At 32.9% G+C, this 9,382-nt stretch overlaps 1 protein-coding gene across 1 annotated transcript in view; it reads left to right on the top strand.

Moving 5' to 3' along the window:
• Positions 1–1,087: 1,087 nt before the first annotated feature.
• STK3 (serine/threonine kinase 3) overlaps positions 1,088–9,382 on the top strand; it is a gene marked incomplete at its 5' end in the record, with an annotated part of 136,276 nt that continues 127,981 nt past the window's right edge. The window contains 2 exons of the mRNA XM_008575940.1: positions 1,088–1,225; positions 6,317–6,442. Coding sequence (XP_008574162.1) covers positions 1,088–1,225; positions 6,317–6,442 — 264 coding nt within the window. The remainder of the gene's footprint in view (positions 1,226–6,316; positions 6,443–9,382) is intronic.

Below are 9,382 nucleotides of genomic sequence, written 5' to 3'. Positions count from 1 at the left end.
CCATTATTGTATGCTACATGTGCATATATTGATTAAGATTGCCAAAAAGCCAGTTTTTTCTCATATCACCTGTTGTGTTGATTGTGTGATTACATAAACTTACCAATTATAATATAATTAGTTATAACATGGCCTAATTCATTTTACTTTGTAAATTTTTTTGTCTTTGCTGTGTTTGCCTCTTTTCTCTTTTATAACATGTGGAAATAAAAATAATAGCTAATATTTATCAAGTGCTTGAAATATTTGTTTTAATTTTATTGTTTGCATATCTTTTTTATTTCTTCAAAGAAAATGATGTTTTAGTGATGGTATTTTATCAGGAACTATTCCAGATGCCTAGGAGAGGAGTTAATTAATCACATTGATTTACTAAGACTATTAGGGATTAATTCTCTTTGTTGAAAAATGGTGACGGGGTATTTAGGAAATCGGGGATGAGAGAGACTTTTTATAGCTTTTAAAATTTGAACTACCTGAATATATTATCATTACTACTAAATTATTAGTATAAAATCATTGATAATAAATTAAAGTGATATATTACTTTTAAAATCTTTCATTTGGAATCCTGACTCATATATTTAAAAAGAGAAATAAAAGTCTCCGCTCAATCAGGTATTAATTCAAATCACAGCAGTAATTTTATTTATTCTTAAATATTCTGGCTAGTAAAGCAAATTGTACTGCTACTGCCATTTTGAGCAGTACTTATATAAAACTGAAACAGGAAGTAAATCTGGCATGTGGTAGCAAAGTTGGGAATATATCCATTTAACTAGGGAATGTCCTTAGCTTGGTAAAGGGTCAGAAATGCAGCCTTCTTTTGAGACTGACAAAAAATAATAGATAAAATAAAGAATGATGTGCTCAATGAGTTGCAATTCAAATAGAGGAAATTTAATGGGAAATGATTACATTAGGAGCAGATGGACTTGCTTCCTTAATTGCAATCTTACTGGAAATCCTAGAAGAGCTTAAAGTTATTATTCAGATTTAGAGTCTGATAAAAAGATAAAGAGATTTATTTATTTGGTTGTGCTATTGTGATTCTTACTGTGTCTTACGGATGTTTCATTTTTACTAGGCTATTTTTATGATTCCCACAAATCCACCACCAACATTCAGGAAGCCAGAACTTTGGTCTGATGATTTCACCGATTTTGTTAAAAAGTGCTTAGTGAAGAATCCTGAACAGAGAGCTACTGCAACACAACTTTTACAGGTCAGTGATTGTGCCTCTAAGGGAAGGATATTTTCTTCATATCCTTCAGCTTTCTGACATTGGCCAGAATTGCTGTGAGTTTCATAACTGATTTCTAAAGACGTCGATGTTCCCAGAAAATATGGATTGATATCTCTCTCTCTCTCTCTCTCTCTCTCTCTCTCTCTCTCTCTCTCTCTCCATTCTTCTGTATGTTCTCTTTGTCTCATTTTCTGCCTTCTACTTTCTATCTCCTTTTTTTCTCTTTTTTCTTTTTGTTGTTAACTCTTTCCTCCTAAAGTTGTTTTGAAAGAAAACTTCCAAGGGGGTTCTCCCTTAAGAAATGAGTTCTTGTCTCCCTACTTACTATTTCTCATGATTTTTCCTTATGTTCCTTGACTCAGCGTTTTTCCTTTGACTTTTTGCTCAGCTATAAAATATGTAAATTCAAGATCCCTGAACTCCTTGAGATTATCGTGTTGTAAATACTAGTTAGAATATTACCTAAATAGTTTCAGTATCCCTGCTATAAGTAGACTTTGTATTCAGAATGTGAAGTTTTAAAAATCTGCCTGTTAATTCAAATAGAAATAATTTAATACTTATATAAGTATTTGTGAACCTTTAGTTTCCCAACAGAATTGCCTCATTACTGTCAGCTAATGCTAAGTCTATCACACATTAACAAAACTTGATATTTGCAAATGATTCTTACTGTTAAGTGACCAAAATATTAAAAAATGGTTCTTGTAAAAAGTGTCTTCCCAAGGTACCAGTTTTAAAAAAGGATTTGTTGTGGGGTATGACAAACAGGCTGTTAAATATAGTGTTTATAGGTCTGGCTGGTTAGCTCAGTTAGTTAGAGCGCCGTATTATAACACCAAGGTGAAGGGTTCAGATCTCCATACTAGCCAGCCGCCAAAAAAAAAAAAAAAAAAGCTTATTGTTAAGAAAATTTAGCTTAATATTCAATCTTCATGGAAGCCAATTTAGCAATAAAGATCTAAAATAGAAGTTCATATATTCTTTGACCCAGCAATTGCACTTCTAGGAATTTATTCTACAGAAAAAATCAACCATGTGTGAAATAACGTGTTTAAGAATATTCATAGAACATCCTAATAGCAAAAGCAAAATAGCCTTGGTTTTAAATGTTCTCCTATATTGCCCTCTAGTTCTTTCCTATTCTGTTTTTGTAACATTTAATTTTATAATCTGTCTGGAATTTATTTTGGTGTTTTCTATGATAAGGATCTAGTTTAATTCTTCCCCACTCCCCCAAAGGCAAGCAGTTTTCTCAGCATCAGGTTCAGTTTAAATTATTTTTTTCCTCACTGATTAGAAATGCCATCTTCATAGTATTCCAGTTTACTTTGTATATTATATTCCATTTCTGGGCATTCTATTCTGTTTCACTATTCTTTCTAACAAAAAGATTTAGCTTCTGTTTATTGGGTATAGAGTTTGATTTTTCTGTTAAATGAATCATCATATTATTCAGATGATTTTTATCTTTATTTTTTTTGCCTACATTATTTCTCAGTGACCTAAAAAGGACTATTAGAATCTCCCGTGTCTTATTTTAGATCATCCTCTTCTGTCTCTAGTTTTGTTACATATAATGCTATATCATTATATCAAGTTTATAAATATATCTTCTTTTGTGTCATGTCCTATATTAATATTAAATGACTCTTCATTTACTATTTTGTCTTCAGTTTTGCTTTTTATGATGATGTTATCCATATCTTTTTATTTTTGTCTAATATTTCATTGCCCATGTTTAACTTTTAATCCAAGTTCTTTTAAGTACGCTTCTTATAGAAACATGAGTTAGATTTATTTTATATAAGTGTGTCTTATGTAAAAAGTATGTAGTTGAATTTATCTTATGAACTAACTGAACCTTTGTCCTTTAGTACTTAACTAAAATGCTGTTTCATAAATGGAACTTCAACCCGTTTATTTACTTTAGTATACAGTTATATGCTAATACCGTTTTTATCACAATTGTGAGATTTTGCTTTTGCCATCTTGTTTTTTCTGCGTTCTTTTTTATGTTGCTTTGTAGTTTTAATTTTACCACCTACTTTTTAAATGCCTTTAAAAATATACAGATGGTCCCAGACTTGTGATGATTTGACTTAAGATTTTTCGACTTTACCATGGTACAAAAGGGATATGCATTTGGTAGAAACTGTCTTAGTATTTTGAATTTTGATCTTTTCCCAACTAGTGATAATGCAGCATGATATTCTCTTGCAATGCTGGGAAGTGGCAGCCAGTGTTTTTTGGATAGTGTGTTTTGTGTTTTTATATCCCATCATGTCTACAAAATGCCCATCTCTGTATAGGCTAATGTAAGTGTTCTGAGCATGTTTAGGGTAGGCTAGGCTAAGCTATAATGTTTGGTAGGTTAGATGTATTAAATGCATTTTTGACTTGAGAATTTCAACTTAAGATGGATTTATCAGAATGTAACCCCATCATAAGTTGAGGAGCATCTGTACTTAAAATTCTGGCAATGTTTCTGATAAAACTTCCCTTCTGACTACCAAGAATGCTCAAATAGTATGGTGTTGTTCTTTAAGTACCTTTTTAGCTTTATTAGCCAGTTCCTTTTTGTTGGTCAAAATCATGTCAGTAGTGGTTATATAGAGAGAGCATGTGTACAAATGAAATTGGACATACCAAGATATTGAGAGTGAGTGGTAAGCTCTGTAGACTAATTGTAACATAACACTATAGTGAATTCACAATGAATTGTACAAAAATAAGGTTGCAGTAGACTGGAAGAACCAGGTAAGTACTTTGGCATTTTTAAAAAATAACTGTACCTTGGAGGGGTGGCTCATAGTTTTCCATGAGAAGATAAAGTATGATACAGTTTGAGATTTCTATACCTTTTTAAAGACATGTAATTCTACTGGTTCCCAGTTTTTGCATTGTTGGTCTTCTCCCACTTCTGTTAATTTATATAATCAGTTGCTAAATTCTTCTCGTTTTTCTATCAGATTCACTATTTCCTCTCTATTTTGGCAATTATTTTTTTAACCTGGGTTATAAAAAATGTTAATAATTCACACCTGTATTATTAGTTTTTCCCCCACTCTATTTTATTTCTAAACTCTGTTGCAAGATTATGCTATCAAAGACATTTTATTTTTTATATTATTCTCTTGCTATGTACTTAAAGTGACTCTCAGACAAAATGCAGGCATCTCATCCTAAACATTTATGCTTCTTGTCTCACCGTTGCCTGTATCTAAATTCATAGAACACCATTTCTCTAAATGGTATTTCCGTTTTCATAGTAGGCCTATCTTCCTACTGTGTTCTAACATACGTCCCCTATCTTTGTCTTTGTCCATACTGTTTCTCCTCCTTCAAATGATCTATTTCTTCTGTGTGAGGCATCTGTGATTACCTTTCCCATTCTTCTTTTTACATCTGTTAATTATATATATAGACTGTTCTGAACCATCATGAATGTAATTTGTATATCACATTGTAATTTTTTAAATATAATACGAATCTTTCCATGAGCTTTTTGAAGTACCCTTGTTTGTTTGTCTTTTATTCTTTATTCTAGATAGTAAATTCCTTAAGGGCAAAGAACATATCTTCAGTTGTGTGTGCGTGTGTGAATTTTCTGACATTCTACTAGTGTTTGTCAAAAATTTTCTGGTGGGGCAGGGGTTTCTTCCTTCTTGTTGCTTTCCCATCCTCTAGGGCACTGCCTTTGTCTTTATAGTTGTCTGAAGTTGCTTTGCAAGTATTTCTGTTTTCTAGCTTAATACAAAGGGAAGAGATCATGGAAGAGTGCACACTCAACGTTTAATGACCAGGAAGTGGAACACAACACTTGCACTCGTATTCCAGTGGTGAAAACTTAGTCATATAGTCACAACCAAGCTGAAAGAAAAGCTGAGAAATGTAGGATCTAGATGGGTATCTATAGGTCCAGCCACAACTCTATTTTGGTGGATGACTAGGGGCCTCTACCACATGTATGTTAGTAGGGCTTAATTTATCTGGTAATTAATCTAAAATTGTCATAAAAGGACTTTATTGGCTCCTTGCATCAATCCTAGTATTTCTGTATTTTTGAAAAATTTTTACTCTTGGTTTTCCAAATTATATGTTTACCATTTTAAAGCCTCTTCCAAATGTCTGTCATTTTTTTAGCACTAAATTTTTTTATCTTTAAGTAAATTTTTGTGTTCTATTGATGTTTATTAAAATAACTCAGTGGCTTTTACCTGACACTATCTACTTACATGTAATTATGAAAATTACATTTTGAAGCTGGATCTCTGCCTCAAAAAAAGGTTATCTATCCCAAATTATACTTCTAACCTCTCCTTCTGCTTTTTCTTATGTCTGTCCTTCTCAGTAAAAAAGTAATTAAAAACTTTTAAAAAGTAATTTAAAAAGTAAATAAAAACCTAGTCTGGTGCTTTCCCTTCTGCTTATCAGAATTATAGAGAACCCGGCTATTTTATGTAGATCAGAGAGATATGAAAAAAGAAGTTATAAGTTTTTTTATATATTGCATAAAAATGAGGAAATATTTAATTTCTGAAAAATATGTTTTTCTTCAATGGAAAGGATTGAATTATTCAAGACATAATAAAAAGAAAATATGTAAAAGAAGCAACAAAATAGTTGCCCTCTTTTTGACCGCCGATTTTGGCTCTCAGCTTATTAAGATTAATTAAATTCTGTAACTCAATACCAAAATAAGTTTATTTTTATATGTAATATAATCACCAGTCTTTTTTTTTTCATTTTTATATTTTTTACTACCTAATGTACACTTCCTGTGGCCAATTAAATATTTAAGGATAATGTAGTTTTATTAACATGGTTGCATTTTTGTGTGTGTTGCTTAAGGTTTTTTAAAAACAAGTAAACCCAAGAGCAATATCTTTATTTCCAAAACAGCTGAAATATTCTCTTTTGTTAACCTATATATTTAATTCTGGATTAAAAAACAATTACTGAAGTCCATGATCCTGCTTTACATGTAAATTCATGAGGTACATGTTGTTTTAACATGTTATTCAGAAAAATATTTTGATTTTATACCACTGAATTTTACTTTTCTAGCATCCTTTTATCAAGAATGCAAAACCTGTGTCAATTTTAAGAGATCTGATCACAGAAGCTATGGAGATCAAGGCTAAAAGACATGAAGAACAGCAGCGAGAGTTGGAAGAGGAGGAAGAAAATTCGGTTTGTAGTTATTTTCAAATGTTGATTTTTTTCTTCTTCTGAGTTATTTTTCTAAAATTTTGTTTTGTTTCTTTAAATATATTAATAGCACTTACTGTTTTATTACACAAGTGAGGTAGGTTTTTTCATTAAATCTCAAAATATATATTTTTTTGCCTTGAATGTTTGCTAACACTTTCTAATGTCTTAAGAGTTAGTGATTAGTGGAATGTAGTGTTGGTATAGTTGGTTTGCACAGTATGTAGAATCTAGTTGACCCCCCAACTCTGAGTTTGTTGAATAAATGGTGTCTTGAATTTGGACAATTTTGTGTCATATTTTTTGGAACTTTCAACTGGTTGCCAACTTTGCGGTAAATAAATAGTACCACAGTAGAACAGGGGTTACTAGAGAAAGCAGGAGGGACATATAATGTGTGTGTGTGTGTGTGTGTGTGTGTGTGTGTGTGTGTGTGTGTGTGTATTTTTTAATGATCGCATCTTTTTTTTTTTGGTGGCTGGCCAATATGAGGATCTGAACCCTTGATTTTAGTGTTATAACACTGCGCTGTAACCAACAAAGATGACTGGCTAGCTAGGATTTAGTATATTAAACCTGTTTATTACATTTATTTTATATTGATATGTCACTTCATTTTAATAATGAAATTTTAAAATTTTATTTATGTTGTAGTATCTAATGTTTTTGTCCTTTGCTAATCATTTTTGCCTTGTGTTTCAAATTATATTATTTTCTGGATAAAGATATAGAGTTGACTACCTCTTGGTAGTGAAATAGTCATAAAATCTGAAAACACAGATATTATTTTGTTTTTTACTGATTGAAAATGTGTTTGCTAACATCATCTGTATTTTCCCTTAGACATTTATTTTTTCTTGTCTTTGCAGTTACTGTATACAATAGCATTATTTTGCTAATTTAAATTCAGTTTTATTTTCAGAGACTGGTTATCCAATTTGGAATTCTTTTTTTTTTTTTTTTTTTGTCTTTTTCCGTGTCCGGCAACGGATCACAACCCTCAGTGTCGCCCCCGCACCGGACCGGGGACCGGCAACGGGACCGCAACCCTCGGCGCCGCTCCCGCGCCTCACTCAGCCAGCGAGCAGGAACTGGTCTGCATGTGGGATCCTAACCCTCGGGCGGGAGCGCCACCGTGCTTCCCAAGCAGAGCACTTATCCAGTGCGCCACCGGGCCGGCCCAATTGGGAATTCTTTTGAAATTCTTTTACCCTTTTCACCAATTGTTAAACCTTGTGTAGTATGGTAGTCCAGGACAAGAAGAAACATGCATCTTTGCAGAGTTGATTTATCATCACTCTCTTTAGATGTGTAACTACGTGAGTTATTTATTTGGCAATCATCCTGGACTACCTATTGAGACAGATGCTTTACGCTTATATTCTAGATGTACAATCTTTCACCAATGAATTCAACATTCAGAATTTTAAATAGTGTCCTCGTGAAGGCATTTTCCCCTAAGTTTGTGATTAATTCTATGCTGTGGATCGAACGTTCCTTCCAAACTCATTGAAGCTTAAATTGTGTCCCCCAAAGTTCCAGGTGTTGGAAAGTTGGCCTCCACTGTGACTGTTGGGAAAGTGTGAAATCCAATTATGGTAACTGAAAGGTGGGGCCTTGAAGAGGTGATTAGATTGTAGGACCAGGCTGTAGTGAATGGATTAATAATGATGGTCAGGGCTATAGTTCTGAGGGCTTTAACAAGAGAGCCTGTGAGAGTAACTCTCTCTCTGCTCCACCATTTTCTGCCATGTGAGACTCCTGCATTGCTCTAAAGCTTCCACCAAAGATCCTCACCAGATGTGTTCCCTGGACTTTGGACTTCCCAGTCTCTGAAACTGTAAGCAATAAATTTCATTTTCTTACAAAGTACCCAGTTCCACATATTTTGTTATAAGTAACAGAAATGGACTAAGATATTCCACAGAGATAAAGAGGTGATATAAGAGATGTAATGACCTTGGTTCTTGCTCTCAGGGGGCTTTATAGTTCCCACTGTGGGTTCCTGTATAATGATAGATATATTTAGTTTCTGATTTCTCTCCAATTAATGTTTGTAAATGTCAAAATTTTTATAGTTTTTTTTTTTTCTGGTTTCAAAAACACTTTATCATGTATTATCTGATCTTTTGGAAAAATGGGTCATATATATTATTATTATTATTATCATATTTTGCACTTGAGTGAAATTAGGTTAGGAGAGAAGTGATTTAGCACAGTTCACAAAGCTAGTGAGGAACCAAGACTGAAGCTAGGTTTTTTGCTTCCATGCTCCTTTGCTAGAACTTTATGCTCATTTTTCAATAAAATATCTATTAGTACTTTTAAAAATAAACAATATTGACTTATCAGAGTTATACCATTTCTGATAAGCTTATGTTTTCAGAAAAGCCTAGTTTTTGCTTCTCTGGAATGGTACACTTTTGCCTTTCCTTCACCTTAGGCAAATTTTTAAGATAGCTAGACTAATTAACTGCCTTTAGTTAGCTGTAACTGGGCAGGTGATTGTTTAGCTTTGCTCTTATTTTCCTATACTTAATTACATACTGTTTTCCATTCTTTTATTAGTAGTAGTAGTAGTAGTAGTAGTAGTAGTAGTAGTAGTAGTAGTAGTAGTAGCAGCAGCAGCAGCATATTCATTCTTACAAATTGTGATATTTCTTTATGCCCTTTACCTGACCTATCACTTCCCAAATCCCTTACAAATCATGATATTTCTCTATGCCTTTTGCCCAAACTATCATTTCCCAAATCCCCTCCCTCCCTCCCCCTCATCTCTAGTATCCTTAGGTTTGTTCTCTCCTTCTGAAAGTTCAATGTATTCTTGTGGTTCTTTCTTTCTTTCTTTCTTTCTTTCTTTCTTTCTTTCTTTCTTTCTTTCTTTCTTTCTTTCTTTCTTTCTTTCTTTCTTTCTTTCTTTCT

The sequence above is a fragment of the Galeopterus variegatus genome, unplaced genomic scaffold (genome assembly GCF_000696425.1).
Source record: "Galeopterus variegatus unplaced genomic scaffold, G_variegatus-3.0.2 Scaffold1260, whole genome shotgun sequence".
NCBI lineage: Eukaryota > Metazoa > Chordata > Mammalia > Dermoptera > Cynocephalidae > Galeopterus > Galeopterus variegatus.
The sequence above is the reverse complement of the archived record's forward strand: the minus strand, read 5'-3'. Positions and strand labels throughout refer to the sequence as shown.